Source organism: Indicator indicator, chromosome 15, assembly GCF_027791375.1.
Source record: "Indicator indicator isolate 239-I01 chromosome 15, UM_Iind_1.1, whole genome shotgun sequence".
NCBI lineage: Eukaryota > Metazoa > Chordata > Aves > Piciformes > Indicatoridae > Indicator > Indicator indicator.
In genome coordinates this window covers 14,475,314-14,498,560 of record NC_072024.1, presented here as the reverse complement: position 1 = coordinate 14,498,560, position 23,247 = coordinate 14,475,314, and the positions used below count along the sequence as shown (strand labels likewise).

Here is a 23,247-nt window from a genome sequence, read left to right as displayed (position 1 = left end):
TGTTGTGTGGCTTTTGATTTATTTGTTGCGGGAGTTGGGTTTTGATGTTTTGGGTTGGGTTTTTTTGGTTGGTTGGGTTTGTGTTTTTTGGGGGGAGATTTAGCATGTTTTGGTTGTTTGGGGGTTTTTTTGGGTGGGGATGGGGGGGAGTTTCAGTATCAAGTCCCCACAGTATTTACATGAAAGACAAAAGAAAAATGAGAGCTTACTTCCATACATTTTTCCAAGATGTGTTATCCACCTTCTCATAGCAACACATATCTTTCCACATCCTCCAAGTGGAATAATTTTGGCTAACAGTTCTCAAACATCAGGAAATCATCCTGCGGGTTCTCATGTTTTAAACTGAAGGTATAAGAACTAGAGCAACAACTTCATTTCATTTCTTGTGACCAGAAGGTTCCTCATGTACAGGGCTCCAAGACAGAGCCTATAGAGATTAGGACTGCAGAATATACAAATGGATACCATATCTCAAAGAAGCCCAGTTCAGACACAGACAAGTAGTTTATAAAAGTCCCTTTTTAAACTATTAATAGAACTATTCTTCCGCTTAGTGATCCCTCAGAATGTCTCTGATTTAGCAGGTGACAGAAGAACTAGGAATTGTGGGACAGAGGCTCAAGGAAGACATACCAACAGGTATAAACATCATCTTGTAAACCCAACATAGCTTCTGTGTATGCAAACCATCTGAGTAGTTCCGAGCCTTCAATAATAACAAGTTTTACAGACTCATTACAGATTTTTCTATAGCATTCAAAGTTTGATTGTTCCAGATCAGAAGTCCATTATAAAAACCCTGTTTTCACCTGAGCAACCTCAGCAATATGAGTGGTTTCAAGGCTTACCCTTGAAATTACAGTTTGCAGGGTTCATTGATTGGAACAGCAGTTTGAAATCCACTTAGATGAAAACAAAAAGCATGTAAGTCTTAGTTAATTATCACATCTTCTTTGACAAAATTAATCTAATCCAGGTTACTATAGTCCTATGGTTGGTATGGATAGGATTCACTTTACATGCAGAACCATGTACTAGAAGACCTTCAAGGAGGATATTAAAAAAATAATTAAATAAAATCGTATCAAGGCAGTTTTATTCAAAAAATAAAGAAATAAAATCAGATTCAGTCTGTTCAATACAGAAGCTTTTGAAAATTAAAGCTTCTTGCAGTTGCATGACTATTAAACACCCATTAAAACATGTTTCACTTCCAGATGTAGATTTATGAATAACAGTTATCGAGACTGGTTATTTGTGAAGTGTGCATAACAGCATTAAAAGGTGGGGGTATTGATAAAACAGTTGGATTCTTAAATCGTCTTACACTACTACAAAAAGCTCCAATGAAAGAAAATGAATTAAAAAAAAGTTTTATTTTGATACTTCTAAGTTATAGTATCATCAAAATTTTATTTCTCCAAATGTCATCTGCATTCTGTTTTCAACAGTTGTTGTGTTCATATACAGGTACAAATTATGGCAACAACTATACTTACCATTCAAAAATACAATGCCACATTTGAACCTTCAGCTTTCCAACATTTTTTTTCCATCCTCCCAGAAAATACATTTTAAAACATCCAATGTCCACACACTTCAGTGTAGTAGAAATTAAAGGAATCCTCTCACCATGAACATTCTGTTTAACTAATGCTTGAAATGAGTAGTAAGCTAACCTCTAATATGTCTATTAATATGTATTTTAAAAATACTTTTTTTCCAAGTATTTTTGCTGTTATTCTCGTTAGAGAATTCTTTCAAGGTTCAGTACTATGTCCTTCCAGCACCTCAATATATACAATATTTTTCTAATTTTTTAAGCACTGTGGCTTTGTAAAAAAAGCTATGCTAAATCAGGTTAAGTAGATTAAGTATTACCTCTCTCCATTTTGTTTTTCAGTTTTAAGTGTGGGCTTGTCCTACTCTAAATTTTCAAATGTTCTAAGGCCATAAAATACATTGTTTGCACCTTATGCTAAGAAGGAATGAAGGAACTCTTTTCTCAACCCCCTCCCAACAGATTTATTTGGATCTGCATAGACTTTTTTAACTAGAAGAGTAATATTTGCAGGATTGTACAGCAAATTTTGAAGAAACAAAAGTAAATTCATTAATGCAATTCTTTGTGCAACTGCTCTCATTAATTTTCAAAACTGAGCTTTCTTAGAGCTCAAAAATGAAAACTTAATTCCATAAGCAATAGCATTTCTGCTAACAAATTTAATGGAACCAGGAAATCTTTCCAGTCTTCAGTCTAGTATAAAAGACCAATATGTAAGCCTCATCTCTCAGAGGAAAGCAGCACTACCATCATCAGCTAAGAAATTGCTGCCTTCTGTTTTGCAGCTTTGGCATTTCCATGGACAGCAGCTCTTCAGCACACAGATTTTGTAACTCTTCTGCCTCTGCCTTATCAATCCAAACTCGTCCTCTGGCAAAGTTACAAGGATTGCACTGTATGAAGATCCTTCACAGCTGGATTTAGTGGACGAGCATTATCTCCATATTATTCTGACTAGATTGACCCAGATATTTTTCAACTTCAAAGAATGGGAAAACATGAAGTATTTACTTTCAGTACAGCCCAAGAAGGCACAGCATAAAAAAAAAAAAAAACCACAACCACCACATAATTGAAGGTGCAGATGATTCACTAAGTACTTAAAACTACCTAAAACTTCTCCCTAGGTATTGCAAGTTTGAGGTTTTCCAGTTAGCGTTCTCTAAAATTCAGAAAACAAGAAGAATATGGAATGTTACATAGGCCTTCCAAATCAGACACATCCACAGAATTCCAAATTACAACTGCAAAGCATGCAGGAACTTTGCCAATGATGGTTATATTAAAATAACCATTATGGCACTTTCTTACTCCATCTGTGACAACAATTTCAGGAGTCTTTTGTTTGGAAATTCAAACGATTAAATAAAAACTGGCACAGTAAAACCCCTGCAGCTTTAAAGCTACTCAGCCAAAATCACCCCTGGTTTAATAGTTCTATCTCATGCTATTAAAATGTATAACACAATGTAACAATGAGCAATGTCTGATTCTCACTTCTCAAAACTGAGAAGATACTTGGAGTGTTTGAGTTCTACCCTGGTTTATTCCTGAAGTAACCTCCTTTTGGTGTAATGTTAAAACAGATTTGATGTCACAGAATCTGACTCCACAAGCAAAATTAGCAAAAGCACATTGATAAGGTGTCCCTTACCACTTGCTGTTACCATGCTTATTATAATAGTGCCTAGAACTAATTACTTAGATGGGTTTCAAAGTTGCTCTTTGGAAACAGCAGGGGTATTCTGGATGATAGTAGACCTACCTAGTTACTGCAGAAGAAAGGACATGCATCCTCTGTGTCTTTAGATAAACATGTCCAGTCATAGTTTCAGCATTTTTTGTTAATAACACTAGTAATACGGTACTATCTTAAATCACTAACCAATGATAAGTAGTGTGACCTGCAAAATAACTCATAGGCTCCTGTTTACTGATTGGCTCAAAACAAAGCAAAGTATTCATGCCTGATTGCTTGTCTTCACTTGTTCTGCCCCAGGTGAGTTCGTAGTAGCATGTCCTTGAAACATAATATGAAATCCCCCATAAAACATACCCATCTCATGGCTGAACAAATCCAGAATGATGTCTATAAGAAAATAATTTGATCTTTCTTCCCCTGTCTCTTTGAAGTATTTTTTATATAAAGCCTTCCAGGAAGAAAATAGGTAACTTTATTTCCATGGTATCACTCAGCATATGCAGGATCTCTATTTCTGTCTATTATAAAAATGGTACTTCTGAGTCATGATAGTACCATTTGTGAGTTATGATAGCCAGACTGTGGAGAAGAGATAGGAGAATCATACAGAAGAGGGAGATATGTGCTTATCTGAAATTAAATAGAGGCACATTAACATTTGGGAAAGACTGAGGAAAGGAGCTCAAACATTTCTAAAAGAGAATTATCTCTTGTGATGGAGAATCTCCTGATCTCACCTTTGGCATGTTATCTTGCTTCTGAAAAAAAATCTTGCTCTCATTCACTACAACACTCCTGCCATCAAGTACTTCAGCACTTAAAACTAGAGTCTGGACTACAAAATTTACTAAGACTTAACGTTCCAAGCTATTTTATCTCCAGTTGTAAGACTATTTCTAACAAAACAACAAAAGAAAAAGTCAGTTTTGGTTATGGCACTTGTAAACAATGTAACATCATGACATTTAAATTAGCAATAGGAATGACTTTGAAATGTATTCTCATCTATTTTTCCATGTTGCATTTTCCAGCTCAGGAAACACTTTATACAAAGACCAAAAGATTCAAGTTCATTGGCCATAAAAGAAAACAAAACCTTTAGGAATAACAGATCTTCACGGAGTATTTGTTCCTTCAAGTAGATTTAGTGCTGAGACACTATCGTAGTTAAAGCACAAACAGAGGCTGTTGATAAAGTGGCAATGCATAACAATGTTGCAACATATTATAAAGGAGCAATTGCCTGCAGTTCATCAGTATGGATATGGCAATGAAGTTCTGCTTTACATATTCCAGGCATTAAGAACTTTGTAGTGGCGATTACAGGAGGTTCTTCTTCCCCTATAAAAGGGAAAAAAAAAAAAGTGAGGTTCGTTAACTGAAACATTGATTTTGTATTCGTTTGACATTTTAGAAACAATCCAAAGAAAACTTGCAAAAACCTTCTGTATCCTAACACCATACATTCATAAGGCTCAACTACCATGCTTTAAAGAAGAAAGATCTGCCTTGAGGTGCCTAATAACAGAGCTAGTCACTTCTGTTCTGACCAAGTAATGATTAACAAAATGGGTAACCAGAACAGAAATGGAACTGTGAGTTCAGAGTAGCAATTAGAACAAGGCTAAAACTTTTTATCTGCTCCTCTCATTATTAGGCATGTAAATATTAGGGCTACATATTTCATATGTCTGAGACAGTAAAAAGATTTTAACAGGTTGCACTCTAACAGGCAGATGATGCTAAGTTCTAGATACTGTTTCCTTTGCATTTTGTGCTAGGATGGTGGTTTGGGTGAGGGGAGGTTTGACTGAGAGTTTATCAGGGTGGTGCTTTTGAACATGTTCATGTCCAAAACAAAGGGGAAAAGCAGAAGTTACTGCAGTTACTTAGGATGTTTGGAACATCAGTGTTAAGATCTAACACTGCCAGCTGGTGCTACAATGTTTGACCTCTACAGCTGAAACGTGTTAACAAGTAGGTATGTGACTTGAGAATTAATTACTGGAAAGACTGCCTCTCTCTTCCTTGGCAGCTGGGATTGCCAGCTGACAGTTCTGTGGCTGAATCAGGAAGGGGGTACTGGCAAAGCATTCTCACAGAGAAGCCCTAAATTTTAACCTAGCATCCTACTTTCATCCAACATTAGGACCTTTACATGTATCATCTGTAATTTTTTTCAACAGATGCAAGAGAAGGCTATGGTAGAAGATGGCAGGAAATACAAAGAATATAATGTAATTTTTGAAACAGTAACAGAGTATTTGTGACCTACACAGTTAAATCAGCAAATCTGTATTTTTTTCAACCTGAAAAGTTTTCAGGTTTTAGCTCTTCTGTCTTCTCTGGCCTATACATCTAAATTCTGTGTCTACAAATCAACTTCTATATTCTCTCCTCCCAAGATAAATCTAGCATCAAATATTAGTTTATGAATTATCTGAATAATAAATAAATAATAATTCATTTAGCCAAAAGAAGGTCTAACAAAATTAGCTCACTGTCAGTGCTCAACCAAGAAAGCAGAACAGCATGCCACCATCAAAATGTGAGATTCCCCTGTGGAACTTGCTTAAAGGAAATCTCAGCAAACAGCAGCTTTCTGAATCACTACAATTGCTGGAACAGTCCACACTGATGTAGTTGTGATACCAGTTCAACGCACTGTAATTAGGAAGGTCGTATCAGCTTTTTAAATAGCCTGAGGCAATATTTACACCTTCAGACTGTAGGCGTCTAAGCCAAGTATCTATTCTGGAGACTCTTCAAGCATTTAAATTCCTCCACTGTTCATTCCCCCCAGCTCCTTATCTGATGAGAAGCCTAATGTCATTCTGAAACTTGAGTTATCCACAGTACAGACCATACCCCTAAAGGTCCTAGTGTGTGCTGGAGCAAAACAGGATGTCAGTTTTAGATTTATGTCTGCTGTGTAAAAATGCTTCACCCTATCACCCTCTTGATTAAACCACACAGCTGTCAGCTGAGTATCCCAGCTGTCAAGGAGTCCCTGGAAGAAACCCACTCATGAGGAAAAGAATAATTTTTGTGAAATTACTGAAATCTGTCTTTTTTACCACCTTTATACAACGCTTACTTTTCTATGCAGCCTTCTATATGGCTCCTCACATATTAAGTATTTTGAGATGGTAGAAATATGCTCACAATAACGGAAATACAATTTTTGAAACACTGTTATGTCTTACCTAAACCTGAAGATGAAGAAACACTTCCTGTAATGGAAGATGTTTCAATTTGGTCTGTCAATAGTCCTTCCATTAACGGTAAAGATAATTCAGATGAAGGAACAGATGAATCATAGATTCCAGAATCTCGAGGCATATCTTTAAGATTTGAAGCTTTAACAACATGCAACAATGGCTGAAGAACAGAGCTGCCACCACCTTGAATGTCCTGAGTTTCTATATCTTCTCCAAGGTTTAAGTGCTGAATTATACAATGAGAGTCTGAATTCCCTGCTGCAATAATATTTACATCTGTTTTCAGGTAAAAATCGCCATCCATCACCTGTTTATTCACTAAGTCATTTAAAACCAAGCCTGAATCAAATTTTTCCATGACAGGCTCAGAGTAATGTAAAGAAGGTGGAGGGAAGGGAATAAATTGTTTCTCAAACCAGTCTGGTTCCTGATCAATGAACTGATGCATGTTGCAAATAGCAACATAAAGAGACCTCCCGGATTTGCTCCTGAAATAATTCCTTTTACTAATGTTAACAGGAAACACCTCTGAATCCTGTACACTATGATCTCTAGAGTGTAAATGTGAATACAGCTGAGGGAGATTGTCCATGAGTTTGTATTTTGTACTTAGATCCAGGATACCAGGGATATCTCCTTCACAGGAATAATCAAAGTAGACTGCAATGAACTTGCAGAGGTCATCTGAATTCTGCTTTGCTTGACGAAGCTTCTCTGCAACAGTCAACACAGCAAACAGAAATAATTCTCCTTTTCCTGCATCTTTGGTTACTCCTCGGTGCTTCCAGTTCCTTTTTTCTACAAAGTATTTCATTCCTTTGGAACAGACAATGATGATAAATTGGGACTCGTTAATTTTTTTAACGAGCCACTCCTTCTGATCTTCCTTACAAATTTTTAGATCTTCCCACAAATCCAGAGCCACCTGGAAAAGAAAATAACATTCTGTTTGATATTCATTATTAGATATATTTGCTAATGAAAATTAAATCAGTCGCATTCAGTGAGTCAGCTTGTATTTACACAATGGCTGAGAATTAATCATGAGTTTAACTATAGCTTGTCTCCCACACAAACACCAGCTATTTTGAAAAAAATAAGCAATACGTAACACAGCATTGATAGTGGACAAACTGGAATCAGTGATATTAACTGTACCAGTAGTTATTCACCAAAACAAGCAAGGCCCCACATTCATTCTAAACTCTGCTTGTAGGCTGAATATTTCACTGGGCTACAGAAGTGGGTGAATTGCTTGGGTGAAAAGGAAAACCTTCAGATCTCAGACTCCTCTCTTTAAAAAAAAAACAAAAAAACAAAAAAAAAAAACCCAAAACAACAAACAACAACAAAACAAAAAAACAGGCAGGAATGCTAGCTACTACAGAAACTGATTTTGCTGCTTGTTTACTACTTCAAGAATAACATACTTCATTATACCTATGTTACATATAAATGTATGGAACCAAGAAGTAACAGAGCTAAGTCAAGGAGCTGAATGTAAATTGGGTAGTTCTTCAAAAAAATAAAACCACAAAAGATTTGGTACATAGCAGTATTTCTCAGGATATAAAAAGAGCATAGAAGATGCATCTGGACCAGGTAAGTTACTATTTACTTGCTTGATCAAATTAGATACCAACAACCCACAATAAACAATATATCGTGCCTGACTCAGACAATTTAACTGTTGCATTTTTGTGTTCTTATCGTCGTGAATGTAATGGAAATCCATATTAATCTATCATTTTTTGCATATTAATTAAGTCTGATGTCAAAAATTGTCATCTCTAAATATAAGCATAATTAGTGCTTGTAACATTGAGCCCTCCAAAGAGGTATGGTATAGCAGGGCTAAAGTCCATCTCTAAAAAGGAGGTTAAAGTAACTTCATTATAAAACACCTCACTGGAAATATTTCAAACCCCCGAACAAATTGTAACCATGCATGGTTACATGCAAGCAATCGACTGTCTTACTGTGTATGGCCACCAGAGGTCAGACCAGCTGTAGAGTTGAAAACAGTTCCAGGTCACATTTAAAATCAACGGTGGCAGGATTAAACCCCAGTAAAAATAGACTAAAAACTGTCTTGCTTTTTCACATATCAATTATATTTTAGACAGTAGCCTGAGATTCGAAGCCCAGTCACTCAAAGTAGCATTCTGAATGTCCTTCTCAGCTTCAAATCAAAACCAAGAAAGACATTCTCGTTTTACAGCATTCATGGAATAGAAAGGAAGTAAAAAAAATTAAAAATCAGTAAAAAATAATATATGATGTCAACAATCCTAATTACATAGACTTTGCTTTATGAGTAGGAATTCTGGTCGACTACTTAAAAATTACAATATAAAATGTATTTCAGAAATATTGAACTATATCAGGCAGATACCAATAACTCTGTGGCTGCCAACTATAAAGATGCAAGATCTACTAAAGAGGAAAAGCAGATACTATGAAGCAAGCTAAACACAACTGAGAAAGTTCTCAAATAAGTGAAGCACACATTTCCACTTTTCTGGGTTTGTTTGGTGTTTTTTTTGTTTTGTTTTGTTTTTTTACATGTGCTACGATCTGGTTCCTTTTCTTAAGTAAAGAAAATCCAGATAGCAAATATTCAGGAAAACAAAACGAAACAAAACCAAAAACCAAAGTAATCTCTGTGGAAAGGAGAAATTGAAATACCTCATTTTCAAGCACATATTATTATGAATTTCAGGAATGCTACTTCAATGAAGGAAACGTTTTACAGAAGAAATGTGGACTTTACCTCACAGCCACAAAAGTCCTGAAGAAAATATGCAAAGCATTGGATGACATTAATGTGTTTCTGGCAATCTTTACTGGAATAGCAGATGAACACTTTTGGTCGTGGATGAAGTCTTTCCACATGGAGACCTGCAGCATATGCTGAAGATTCTGAGCTCTCTTCATCTAAATGGGAATATATATTTTCTAAATTGGAAGAAAGAAAGAAAGAAAGAAAGAGAGTTTGGCTTTGTTTTGTAGGCTCATTACTAATGTATACAATAATGACTTTTCCCAAAGGTAATTCTTTCCAGCCTGAAAAAGAAAAGTTGCACACACTGTATTTATCTAGTTGTAAACTGCAACACGTGGAACACACTTCGAAAGGGAAACGTGCAGTTATTACTGTAAAACTCAGAAAAAGTGAGGTGTATTTTACAAACAGAATGAGATTGTTTCACTTGGACCCAGCTGCAACCATCTTCACCTCTCTGTTCAAGTATTATAAGCCTTAAAGATGATGTATCAGCATCAAGAGTTTCCTGCACAACAGACTCTTAAAACAAACAAACAAAAAAAAGAGCCAGACCAAACTCCAAAAGCCAAGTAAGAATACTGCACTCCAGGGACAGAGAACCCTTCAGAATATCATACAGTATGTCTCTGGTGTGTGTGCATATGTCTATATATATATATATATATACACACAAACACCAGAGACATTAACATTAATATGAATTAAGATATTATTAATTAAAATAGAAATAGCTACTAGTGTTTCATTCCTTGTATAGAGGCTTTTATGGTGGAACATAAAAGCCTTTTCTTATGGCAGACTAATTCAATCTGGTTCTACAGCTGATTAGGCTAATTTGGAACAACACATGAGTATTCAAAATACAAATATCCATCTAGGGATTTAATTCAAGAGTAATAACTATTCTGGAACAACTCCCTCTGTAGACAAATCCTTAGGGATTTGTCTGTTTTTTTCTATTGGAACTGTGCAAGCGGTGAGCAAAGGCATAGCTACGAAAGACCAGAAGGTAAAGGGATTTAACCCAGATGGTACATAGCACTTGTAGTATACCTCAGTGCCAAAATTTAGATGAATAACACAGATATGTGAGGTTTGGGGAAGTAATCTCTTTTTCCATATTTGTGCATGATCCCCTAGATTCTAAACAAAATTGCAATTGATTTTCAGTATCTTAGTGTAGCAAAAGTGTCTTGCCAGCCCCTGGACAAAGAGGAAAGAGAAGTCAGCAAAACTGGATGGAATCTAACTTAGAGAAACATCTGCAACGAAGTCTTCGAGTAATTTTAGGAAGATGGCTTAGGAAATAGTGCAAAGGAAGCTTCCAGGAAAAGTGAGCAAAGTCGGGAATAACAAATACAGGTAGTATTACAGACAGTGCTGAGAACTGTGTTGGTATCATATGGCTTTATTTTCTTTTTGGTGATTTAAAACAAATACGGATTAGACATTTCTGAAAGAAATAAGGGAATGTTTAAATTATGTTAATTTATAGATCTATCTGTACTTTACATGGTCATGTAGCACTTTCACAGTAAAAAAGAAATCTGAAACCTGAATTATTTCCCAACAGGAATTTTGTCATCTCCGTTCTACTCTCAAGTCTTGATTTGTGACACAATACTTCGTATGGCAATAAAAAAATATCAAGCGCTGATTAAGTTTCAACACACAAAAAAGCTCTGGGGAAGGAGACAAGCAGAAAAGAAAGCAAGCTCCTTAGATAAAGGTTTTTCTGGAATAAATCTACCTCTTCAGCCTTTTTTGGTTGCAAAAGTACATCTTTGAATGGAACTCTGTATTAAATGAACACTCTTACCTTGCTGTTTCTTGCGACACATCACTGTGAAAAGCGTTGCGAATGCTGAGATGACAACTAAAGGGACTGTAATGGCAATAGCTCTTATCGGTCCAGCCCATGGAGAATGCACTTGAAAAATGAAGCAGAATTAGACATATGCAAATAAAATATATTACAATTACCTAATCAAATCTTCACACTGGGAATGTAAAACTGCAGTACACTATTATCAGGCGATTCTCAAACATGCAGTAGAATCAAACATCATGTTCTGCTCCGTTTTAAGTATGTTCTCTGATGACTGCCTCCATTGCCACAGAACTAGAGTACCTAACATAAGTGACAAGCCAACTCATCTCCTCCCACAAGAAGTTTACATGAAGTGTACCTCTGGTGAGATATGCAGTAGTCTTCTGGACCTGATGGATTTTTGTTCCAGGGTGCTGAACTCACCACTTAGAACTGCCTTCCTGCACAGATTACCTTCAGCAGTCAGCATTGGGGTTCAGCCAACTTTGCCTTCCTCCACAGCTATGTTTTGTATCTGCAGTTACATTCTGAAATTGCTATTCAGCTTCTCAGTAACTGGTCTTATACACAGATATGCTAAGCATCAACCTGACAGGTTTTCCAGACTGCTTGATTCGATTTCAGGGCTGAAGTACACAGGCAGGTAACGTGTTTAGCCTGCTCTCACAGTTTCACTGCATTTTTTTCACACTACTTCAAGCATCAGTTGTATGAAATTAAGGTACAGGCTATGATTCTTCATAGCCATAAATACAACAAAAGTGACTTTCCAATAAAGATTTCCAATGATATACAATCTAAATTGTACTAAATGTACAGAGATGCAGGTGTGTACGTTTTTGGTTTTTTTTTTTACATTAGGTCAAAAAAACCCAAACCCCACATCACAACTACCTCAGTAGTCTTGATTATGGCAAATAGACACAGGTCAAATTGAGATTAATTCAGATTCAGTTTTAATGATGTTGGAAATAAATATGGTAAATGCTGTATACTATTTTAAAAACATAGAACTCCTACCTGGTTTTAGTGCATAATGCATCGTTTTCCTTGTTGTATTGGTGTCATCAACCAGCTTTGAAAAGTAAAAGTTAAATTTTATTTTGTGGAAATTTATTTTTACTTCAATTTCTGCTATATGTGTACAACTATAACAGCTCTGATGACCAAATGTGACAAAAGCTACTGTTCAAGAAGTTAAAAACAACAAACTAGTAATTAACAAAACAATTTGTCTTTACTGGTACATGTTTTAATGTTGTAATACTAACTTTCAGAGTTTACATACTGTTACATCATCAAGAGAAACACACAGCTTTTTAGTAAAAATTGACCAAACAATAGAATTCCAATTAAAGGGGAAAAAAAAAAAACACAACAAAAAACCCCAAACCAAAACAACGACAACAAAACCCCCACAAGAACCATGCAGACCTATAACTGCACATGAAAGCAGAGATGATACTGTTAAACATTCAGGGAAACAAAGCTATGGAAGAGTCAAGAACAATCTGTCTAAAAACCTTTATTTTTCCCAAGGTACTTCAGTAGGGATCTCTGAAGTTCAATTTTACCACCATGGCTTGAAATACTTTGATTTCAGTCAACTACTCCATTAACATTCAGTTGTTGCACAAATGACTATTTTTAAGTATTACCTCAATTATATAATCCCCTGGAGATACGTTCTGAAGAACACAACTTGTAGTATCTGTGTTTTGTTCCTGTATCAAAAAAGAGGATACTTTGCAAGTCATACACATACTTTTAAAACCCAAAGAAAAATACATTTGCCTTGCTTTAGAAATATAGAGCATCCTCCTATACTAAGACACTTTAAACCAGCAAAACTAAGTCTCTCTATTCAAACATGGAAGGAAAACAATCCTTTGCCTGCATTTCTAAAATATGAACAACTATCAGAGAAAAAAAAAGTCTTAACAATCTGGTTTCACACACAAACTCCGTATTATGCCCTGAAGCTCCCTAGCTTTCAGACTTAGGAGAAAGTTTGACCACTGAGAACGAACTAGCCATTGAATACTAATGAAATTTAAGGAAAAAAAAACACAGTAAATTGCAGCTCCCAAAAAGAGACTTAGGCACAGAGCTGTAAAAATCACAGAGAGTCTAATTCCATGCATGTACTAAAAATAGAGTTATCTTGTGATACCATCTCAGGTGGGTAATCTTTAAAGTAGTCAAATTTGGTGCAAAGATAAAATAGAAAAGTAGGAAATAATATGTATAACAATCTTAATAAAATTCCAGTCTGAAGTACCAATTAGTCGCAGGGTCTTCAAGAGAGAGAAAAGTCTCCTCCCTAATCCTGCTCAATGGAGCCCTCAAGCTTGGTTTTGACTGATGAATGCTATCACAATACTATTATTATTTACATAAATTGCACTAAATAGTTTTAAAATTCTAGAACTGATAGTACTCCACATTGTATTGAACTGTCTTCTAAATGTCCGTTTTGTGCTTTTAAGGGTTGCAAAACTCAGTGACACACCTGTTTGCAGGTTTTTTGCTTAAATGACCCTTCATGCTTGAGTTTGTAGTGAAGAAAGTAGTATTTAAAACCGAAGTTGAGAGGTGCATGGTCAAAAGACACTTGCATGTTGAAACCCTGTTGGGTAACGTTCAGATTCCTTGGCTTCCAGTCTGTAAAAGAAGACATTCATTAATTGCAAAACGTGATTTGTCAAGTACTGTAACTTATTTTGTGGCGAATATGCAGAAGGTACATTTACTTACAAGGTTTGCAGACAAGGTTTTCTGGCTGTAGTAACAATTCACATGCTACAAATGCACACAAAAAAAATATTCATTAAGATACAGTATCAAAACGGTATTTAATTAGAAAAATAACCAGTATCACAGTATATCAGAGGTTGGAAGGGACCTCAAGAGATTATCAGGTCCAACACCCCTGCCAAAGCAGGATCACCTAGGATAGTCCGCACAGGAACGCATCTAGGTGGGTTCTGAAAGTCTCTAGAGAAGGAGACTCCACAACCCCCCTGGGGAGCCTGCTCCAGTGCTCTGTCACCCTCACTGTAAAGAAGTTTCTTCCCATGTTGAGGTGAAATCTTCTATGTCCTAGTTTGAACCCATTGTTCATTGTCCAGGGCAAAAGAAAGCAGTTTATCATCTTGAAGACAATGGTCCCATTTCTTTCCCACTCTCTAAACTGCATGGAGTAAATTTATTTTGCAGACTTAGGTTCTCTGTTATGATTTCAAGTCCCTTCTCATCTTTGTAAGTGAAACACAGGTTCATACACTTGAAAACAGCATTCCTTAATGAGGCAAATGTGACAGCATCAGGCGCAGCAGAACAGCAGAAGATGAAACAAGCCTTAGATACATTTACTCAGAGTAAATAAGGATGCTGAGCACTATTACAAAGACAAATGTTTCTATGGTCTGCATCAACAGACACTTGAAAATCCTGCAAGGAAGTTTTATAGCAAAAAAAAAAACTAAGCAGGACAATTATCAACATTTCACCCCAAAGCGTACTTGCAGTTTCTCACCATACTATTTAAGCACTGCACAGCTTATTCAATTTTTTTCTCTAATTTCAATGAGAAATGCTAAGGAATATGGATAAATTCACCTTGGTTTGTTGCTATCTAATTTTGTATGTACTCACACAAATTTATCTCTTGATACATGATTTTGAAACTGTGATCTCAAAGACAACCCAAGCTTCTTCATAACATCCAGGGAAGAGAAGGAACAAACTGTATTCACAACTCACATGGTCCCAAGAACTATGGAAGTAGTTCTACTGTAGGCAAACCCAATATTATCTCAGACCCACATGAGACTTTTCTTCTGGTTGTTGCCTAATGCATATTATTACACACCACAGATTTATCTGTGGCATCCAAATTCTTTCCACTTAACACTAAGATCTTCCTTCAAAGGCTACATCAGTAACTATTTTAACCCAGACTCATCTAACGTCACTGTCTACCACATTCTTTTGTTGGGAAAACCAAAAAGCCAGGGAGGAAGACACTCATTAGTGAAGAGATGCTATGAAATACTGCAGTGTATGCAATACTCACGTCTAGTTCGGAAGAAGAACGGGTGATAATTGCTTTCATTTTTAAGGGAAGGAAAAGGAACAATCTTTACAAAGTAATCTGTTTCAAACTTGAGGTTTACAAAGGGCTGGGATTCCATTCCCTGCAAAAAGATAAAATTGCAAAGTATTTTAAAATCAACTCTTATAACTGAAAATATCTTTCAAAACAAGCCTGTACACATAAGCAGAAATTAGTATGTCACAAGTTCTTTATCTACCCCTCCATTACACACTGATGTGAGGAATCTCAGTGGAGAGTTGCATTTGGACTATTAAGCCATGTGCACCTGTACTCCAGTCACCTAAATGACAGTTTCCAGCTTCAGGAAAGTTTCTATAGAAGGGGACTAGATCTGTCTCTAGAACAACAACAATTATTAGTTTAAAGAATAATACTTTTTAGGAACCAACCTGCATCTGATGAAATATATTTAATGACATATATTTATATGCAGCATATAAACATTTTCCCATCTACTCACACAATTAAGCAACAATACAACTTTTCTTGAAATGAAGTACTTACTGTTCGTTTAAAACTGGGGCTGAGTTGCTTTGGATCTTTTAAAACCATCTGCTGGCATTGTCTTCCCTCTGACTTTAACTCCTCAAGTATTACTCGGAATCCTTTCAGGTATTCAATCCCTGCAAACAGCAGAGCATTTAAACACAAAACCTGTATTTCAAAATGCATAATGACATTTTGTGTCATTTATAAAGAAAACTTATCATTCACATGAAATACATTTGTGATATAATACCTGTTGTTGAATGTCAGTTCTTCCCACATTTGCTATCTTGCCTATTTAAAATCCAGTCATTGGCAAAGACTGCAATTACTACATACTTGAGTAATGCTCAGAGCAGAGGGGCCCACATCTCAGCTGTGGCTTCCAAACTGTTACTGTAATGTAAGTTATCATTATCTTCATTTCACTCTGGAATACTTTACAGTAACTTCACATTTCCACTATCCACAATGAAATAGATCATTGTGCCAGCAAATCACAGGAATACTCCTTTGTAACATCTTCCTGGCATTTTTGAGACGATCAGATTAAAGCGATAGTTGTTGTTACAACTTCTTTAGTTCTAGCATAATACGGGATAACAGAAAATTGACTTAAGCGAAATGGAATTTATTCCAGTGCATGAATACTTCCAATCATTTATAGCTAATACCAAAACTACATGCAGCATTTTCTTCAAGCTACACTAACACAACTCTCACTACAACGTCTTCGCATTTCTTTGTGATGTTCTCATGGAATTACTTCACAACATGACCAAAATGAGTCACAACAATGCAAATGTCAAAGGACAACACCTGTGATAGTTCTGTGGTTCAGGTTTCATAGTCACTACATACCTGTTCAAGAACAATTATCACTACTCCATCTAACTACATCCATCCAACAGCATTAAATATGGCAGACTACATATATATCAAAGACACGGCCACAGTGTTTGTAAGCTAAATGCTATGTAAATAAAAACGGAATAATTTTAGGTTATGCTACGTTTGTCAATTAAAAAAAGAAAATCCCAAATGTACAACCTGTTTCCAATTTCCATAGGTTTGTGGAGTGTTTTAATCTCTTATAATGTTGTAGAAGACCTCAGGTTGCCCAATGTTTGCTTAATATTTCATGGAACAAAAGCACTATTTATGCTTACATGAAGACCATGAAAGAGAAAGTGTCCGGTCTCCATGTCACCTGAGATGTTTCAACAGCAGTTCTGTCCTCATGCTTTCCGAAGGATTAACCTCTGATCACTAAAAGAAAGTGCACCAGGCTTTGCCTCCCATGGAGATTTGATACATCCAGTCTGCAGCTTAAGATTACCAAATGCTTTCAACAGCAATGGTCTGCAGAATTAAGTGTAATTTTCATATACTCTTTTAAAACCCTGAAATTAGCCGTATTTTGAAAAGGACAATTTATCTTATCTAAAATGTTTGATTTAATAAATGCAAGTTTAGGCTAAAAAAAATTATCCAGTTTAATAAATACACATTTGCATTGTTAGTCATACTTCAGTACCTAGGATATAAGCCTACCACATATATGGGAACTTTCAGCTCTTAGTAAATCGTAAGAAAACATGATTTAAAAGGTTTCTGAGGGAATATGAACCATGAAATAACAAGTTGAGACTCTGCTGTATGAGAAAAAGAAACAAAACCATATCTCTATTTTAATTTTCGAAACTGTATGGTGCTTAATTCTATTTGATATAGAAAAGCACCTTCGCAGTTAAAATTCTTTAATGAACAGTCAAGAAGGAAATTCTTCTATTTGCTAAATACTAGTGACCAAAAGACCTGAGTTTATATGAAGTTATTTTACATACATTTAAGTTACTTCACATTTATTGGCACACATACACTGCAATACATCACAATACTCTGAAAGTAAATGAAAGAGTGAGGGCACCACTGTGAACCTTCCACATGGCAGAGCAATCACTCTTCCTTCAGGATTACCTCACATACCACACGTGAAATGCAAACACCTGACATAGAGACTGAGTAAGGGTGCCAGTGTCAATCCATATATTAAATACTAAGAGCACTTAGCTTTTCTTTTCAAGATCTAAACCACCCATAAACAGAAGTTCTAAAATCATCACATGTCCCATGGATCATCTTGCACATCCTTCACTTCAGAAACTACTGCTCTAGTGGGCAACAAGGTACTTCCAGTAACATTTAAATGACTAAGGAATATTCTTAGTGACAAGGAAACACACTAAAGTTGGCATAGCTATGATTAAATAATGTTTTCCACCTGTAAGACAATTTGCATGCTAAAGAATCTTCAACTGTAACAGCAATTAAATTCCATCAATGTCACAGAATCACAGAATTAACCAGGTTGGAAAAGACCTTTGAGATCATCAAGTCCAACCTATCACCCAACATCATCTAATCACCTAAACCGTGGCACTAAGTTCCTCATCCAGTCTTATTTTACAAACTTCCAGGGATGGTGTCTCCATCACCTCCCTGGGCAGCACATTCCCATGACCAATCTCTCTTTCTGTGAAGAATTTCTTCCTAACATCCAGCCTAAACCCCCCCAGCGCAGCTTGAGACTGTGTCCTCTTGTTCTGGTGCTGGTTGCCTGGGAGAAGAGACCAACCCCCACCTGGCTACAACCTCCCTTCAGGTAGTTGTAGACAGCAATAAGTTCTCCCCTGAGCCTCCTCTTCTCCAGGCTAAACACCCCCAGTTCCCTCAGCTGCTCCTCATAGGGCTTGTGTTCCAGACCTCTCACCAGCTTTGTTGCCCTTTTCTGGACACGTTCAAGCAACTCAACATCTTTCTTAAAAACTACACAGTTCTTTCTTAAAAACTACATTGTTCTGATGAGCAGGAAAAATACAGCAAACTGGAATAGTAAAAAGCAGCATATGGCTGCAAAGAACATCCTGGGTTTAAGTGGTTTTTGAATGAGGTAGCAAAAATAGCAACTTTGCAAATCTGTTAAGAATTTCCTTCTTCTTAAGCTTCGTCTGCTTCAATGACACCAAGCATAATTTAATCATTTTACTTAGTAACAGTAAGAACTTATTACCCAAGCCATGATGAATGAGTCCATTTCTTTCTAATACTCACCAATAGCATTTGCTGCCCAAAGTATCGTCACTGCAACCTGTTCATAACAGGCGTACTGGCTGATAGTTATATTCTGCACATCTCCAATCACGTGCTTTCCCACAGAATTCAGGTAAGGAGTGCAGTCTAAAATGTGGAGAAATAAATGCTTTAAGAAAGCATTCTTGTTGACCTTCTTGTGCTGTATCAGAGCAAGAAAATCATCCTTTGCCAACAGCATCAAATCTTAAATATCTAGTCAAGTAACCAGTTCACATGACCCACATCCTTCCATGTAAACAAAGAATTACATTCATTGCCTAACATTTCCTCAAGCTTAAGCAAAGTACCTGTGCACTATTTACTCCATAACAGCCAGTACTGCATGCAAATCTAGATGAAACTTTTCTGAGCACACTGAAAACCACAAAACTTTATAAATAATTGAGCACAACCACTTTAACCCATTGCAGAACTTTATTTCACAAGACTCCAAAGGAAATTGAGTTTATAATACCAGTGTGTAGCCTGTACCATAGTAAGAGTACAAACGACATGCTGGGACTTGGAAAAGAGAACAGTTATTCCTCACTAATTACTCAAAAGAATATGAAGAGTGTCATTAATTTTGTGCACGTACAGTGCTTAGAACAAGAGAATGTTGGCCAATGATCTCATACATGAGAACAATGAGCAATGTGAAGACTCAGAACTGGTGCTCATGAAGTGCTTTTTAACCATGATACTGTTGATCCTGACCACAAAGAACCTACTGCTAAAATCCATCTCATCCGTCATCCATTCAGTAGTCACACGTCTGCAGACCATTTTCCTGCCATGATCAGGCTGGCAATGTTTTTGTCTTGATATCCTCACAAAATATACTGTATTCCATAAAGTTACAGCTCTGTAAACCTCAGCTTTCATTAAGAAAATGCAATACAAGAAAAACCTTCTTGACTTTCTTGTTGAACTTGACCATGTCTTTATGCATTCAAAATGAGAAAACAAATAATCCCCTATATTATTACTTTTAAAGCCTTATGATGTTTAGGTTCATACTTTGTGGCAAGAAGAGAAGTAGGGGACAGGGAATTCAACAGTCTGAAGCACAGTAAGCACAAAAAGTGCATGCACAAACATTTTGCTTTTGAACTAGTAAAACCAACAAAATCCAGAAAAAGTTGACACCAGTAGACTCTATATATTATTAACTCATGATTAAATCTAAAAAAAAATTAGATACTCTGTTTTCTATGTATTTGTCTATGCAGAGTTTGTAGAAACCAAACATGAAAAATTCAAGCATTATGACAATACAGAAAATTCAAAGTTAATTCAGAGGAGTGATCTTAAAGGCAAGGAAAGTAGAATGATTAACCGAAAAGCAGTTTAAAAAAATTACTTTTTACTATGAATAGCAACGGTCAGGGATCCTTTATGTAACTGCACACAAATAAAAGAACAGTTTGTACAACACTGCCTTGTACAAAAGCTGGGCATCTAGTACTGACTCTGCTATTTGTAGAAGTTTTCTGCTACAAGTGAATTCAATGACAGCATGAACTTCCTCTTATGAGAACAGAGTATCCCTTCCAATGGAAAGTTTGAACTAACAGCTTTTTGTTCGGTCTGGATCTAATTAATAGCAACTCCAAGATTTTGGATCCTGGCGACTAAAATTTTATGGTCAAATGACAATTTGCCAAAATGGAATGCAGCACAAATGTCTTAAGTTTGACTGTGAGTCACTGACTGACATTTTTCAAGAACAACAGACTTAGGAAGAAAACAGCAGAGGAAAACTGCAAGTTGTAGGAAACCATTTTTTTAATTTGAATACAAGTAAACATGCAAACATTTGGTTTCCACCTGAATAAATAATCTAGCCAACGAATATAAGAACATAAAACACAGTTTGCTAGAGTTTCTGCATCGCAAAATAAAAGCCTTTAAACCACAGTCAGGAAGCCAAATTCTCTTATTCATAGGAAGTATTTATTTCTGTATTACACAAACTCTTTAGCCTTGATACCCGTGAGCTCTTTTCCTAGTACTGCAGGACTCAAATAACTCCTTTGTCCAGGAAGCAGGCAGTGCCAGCAGAATTTTGAACTAACACTTGTCATTGGTTACACAGTTTCTAGTTCCAGAATTAATGGAAAAACATGACAAACACTGGGACTTGCTATTAAATGTGGGGACTTTTGTTCAGACTGATACTATTTCCTGCTTATTTTTATGTAGATAAAAAAAAAAAATCATAGCTCTTTTGTTGTGACCACTTACCTCTCATACAATCTGACATACTTACATTTTGCTCATTTAACAATAAAAAGGATTAAAAAAAAAAATCACAGTGAAGGACTGCAAATTCAGAAAATAACAGAGAAAAACAAAAGGGAGATCAGAACAAAATAAAAGCACTATGGTTAGTTTTCTGGGTAAGCACTCTTAATGATGAAATCTTACCCACATTGAGCATCTGAGGCAATTTCTTCAGCCAGGCAACAAACCGACCTGTGACTTGCGCTGGCATTAATACAAACAATAATCCTGTAAATTAGGATACTCTCTTTACTGTACATTGAGTTTACACTGATGATGGCCACTAAGTGCCCAAATAAGGAGGAACTGCCAGTGTAGTCAAAAGCCATACTTTACGGACTCAGCAACACAGATGATAAAAAAAACTTTTAAAACATTAAACCAAGAACATACAACCATTTAGCAGACAACTGAAGAGACTGAAGTATTATTGCTTCACATGCTTATTACTGTTACTAAGCTAGACATCACTTTCTTCTTAGTTTAGCTGCAAATCAGACATCTGCTACAGCACTAAAACCACCTGTCTTCACTGAAAACGCAGACAGCAGTCTTCCCCTAACCTCGGCCTTCAACACTGTAGCTAAAAAAAAAAGTTCCAGCAGTTCCAGCTACTTCAAATAGATTGAGAAGCTATTCCTCTTCAATATACATATTCAATATTAAGCTTTGCAAAGACAGACTTCTAATATATGAATACAAACTCCACATTTTCTACCATCGCTTGAAATAATCCTTCCCTGTGACTCAGCATGTAGTGAACCTTTCAATGACTACATTCTTTCACAGAGTAAAAACATTCTCTGTAATTTTCCAGCCAAATCTGAAAGCAAAACTACTACAAATTATTTGATTTGTTTAATTATCACAGGAAGGAAAAGATCTACCAGACCCAGCAGAAACCAATCTCTGTAACTCAAGCTATTTTTAACACCGTTTTAAGAGATATATTGCTATATATTGACAAGTGTGATGAAGCCCCTGATTTCTGTGAATACAGTGCAAATTTTCAACTTACTGTCATATTTAAAGGTGATATTGAATAGTCCATTGCTCTTGGTGACTGATGACAGCCCCTGTAGAGATATATCAAGAAAATAACATGAATAAAGCAAGGTACTTTCAACATATGTAGATTTTTATTTTGTAAATAGGTTGTTGGAAGATGTTACAACTCATGATTTTTTCCCCTTGCTTGGGCACACCATCCATCAGTCTCAACACAGACAATGCAAAGCAGACTGCATACACCTGCACGCACACATTTGTCATCAGTTTTCCAAATGTAATGCTCAAAAAAAGTGAAACCAGAGAGAAATTAAAGTCTGAATATAATATTTGCATCAAGACATGGAATTGTGACTTAAATAGTATGACTTGCCAAGTGGATGTGAATCACAGAAGCATATTTTTGGAAGAAAGTTATGAGATGTTCTGAACTTCCACCACTTAGATTAATCATGTCCATACAAAAAACACAGCTTCAATCAAGGTTTGGTAACAAATCAAATTGTGTATTCCAGGGAAAACACAATGCAAGAGAAGGGAGGAATTCACCCTGAGTCAATTGAGTCATTCAGAGAGTATCAAAAGTTCAAACAGAGAGAAGGAATGTCACTGCTAAGCACTATGGTCATAGCAAATTAGCTCTATTTTCTTGATGAAGGTTAATTTTCAGGAAAGAAATTAAAGTTAGGAGCAAAACAGCAGAAGAACTGATTAAAGAGCACTCATTACCTCCTAGACACAACTCATTTCATTAACAGGTGCCTGAAGGACTCTATATAAATCTGTTTGTGAATTAGGCAAACTAACCCACCTAATGTTCAGCACACTTGGAATTCATCTACAATCAAGTCACCTTTTTTTTCCATAACTCTAATACTATTCAATACTCACAAGAACTACTCAAAACTCCAAACTTAATGTAAGGTGAGGTACAATAAGCCAGTACACAAAACCTATGGCCTGGCTGAATTCTGTACAGGAGGGACTCTTGCTACTGAGGCAGTATCAGTGTCCAGTGCCTACACATGTGCCAAGATCTATCCCTCATTAAAACATTTTTAACAGATTTGTATCTAATGTTATGTTTCTGTACCAACAACAAC

The 23,247-nt window shown here is 36.2% G+C and overlaps 1 protein-coding gene across 1 annotated transcript; it reads right to left on the bottom strand.

The window, feature by feature from the left end:
• Positions 1–4,494: 4,494 nt before the first annotated feature.
• Positions 4,495–22,206, bottom strand: IL17RD (interleukin 17 receptor D). Its single transcript, XM_054387462.1, has 12 exons — positions 22,155–22,206; positions 18,830–18,955; positions 15,734–15,852; positions 15,188–15,308; positions 13,867–13,911; positions 13,622–13,773; positions 12,768–12,833; positions 12,130–12,184; positions 11,098–11,208; positions 9,264–9,448; positions 6,476–7,415; positions 4,495–4,610 (listed from the first exon to the last, which is right to left on the bottom strand). The coding sequence occupies exons 3-12, from the start codon at positions 15,779–15,781 to the stop codon at positions 4,495–4,497; spliced, it is 1,839 nt and encodes a 612-aa protein (XP_054243437.1). The 5' UTR covers positions 15,782–15,852; positions 18,830–18,955; positions 22,155–22,206.
• Between the last annotated feature and the right edge of the window lie 1,041 nt (positions 22,207–23,247).

Bases quoted from the DNA above. Each gene is read 5' to 3' on its own strand.
- IL17RD (XM_054387462.1), bottom strand. From the start codon at position 15,781: ATGGTTTTAAAAGATCCAAAGCAACTCAGCCCCAGTTTTAAACGAACA. The intron at 13,912-15,187 runs GTGAGTATTGCA...GTGCATTTGTAG, and splicing joins GTTCTTCTTCCGAACTAGAC to CATGTGAATTGTTACTACAG. The intron at 13,774-13,866 runs GTAAGTAAATGT...CTTCTTTTACAG, and splicing joins AAACCTTGTCTGCAAACCTT to ACTGGAAGCCAAGGAATCTG.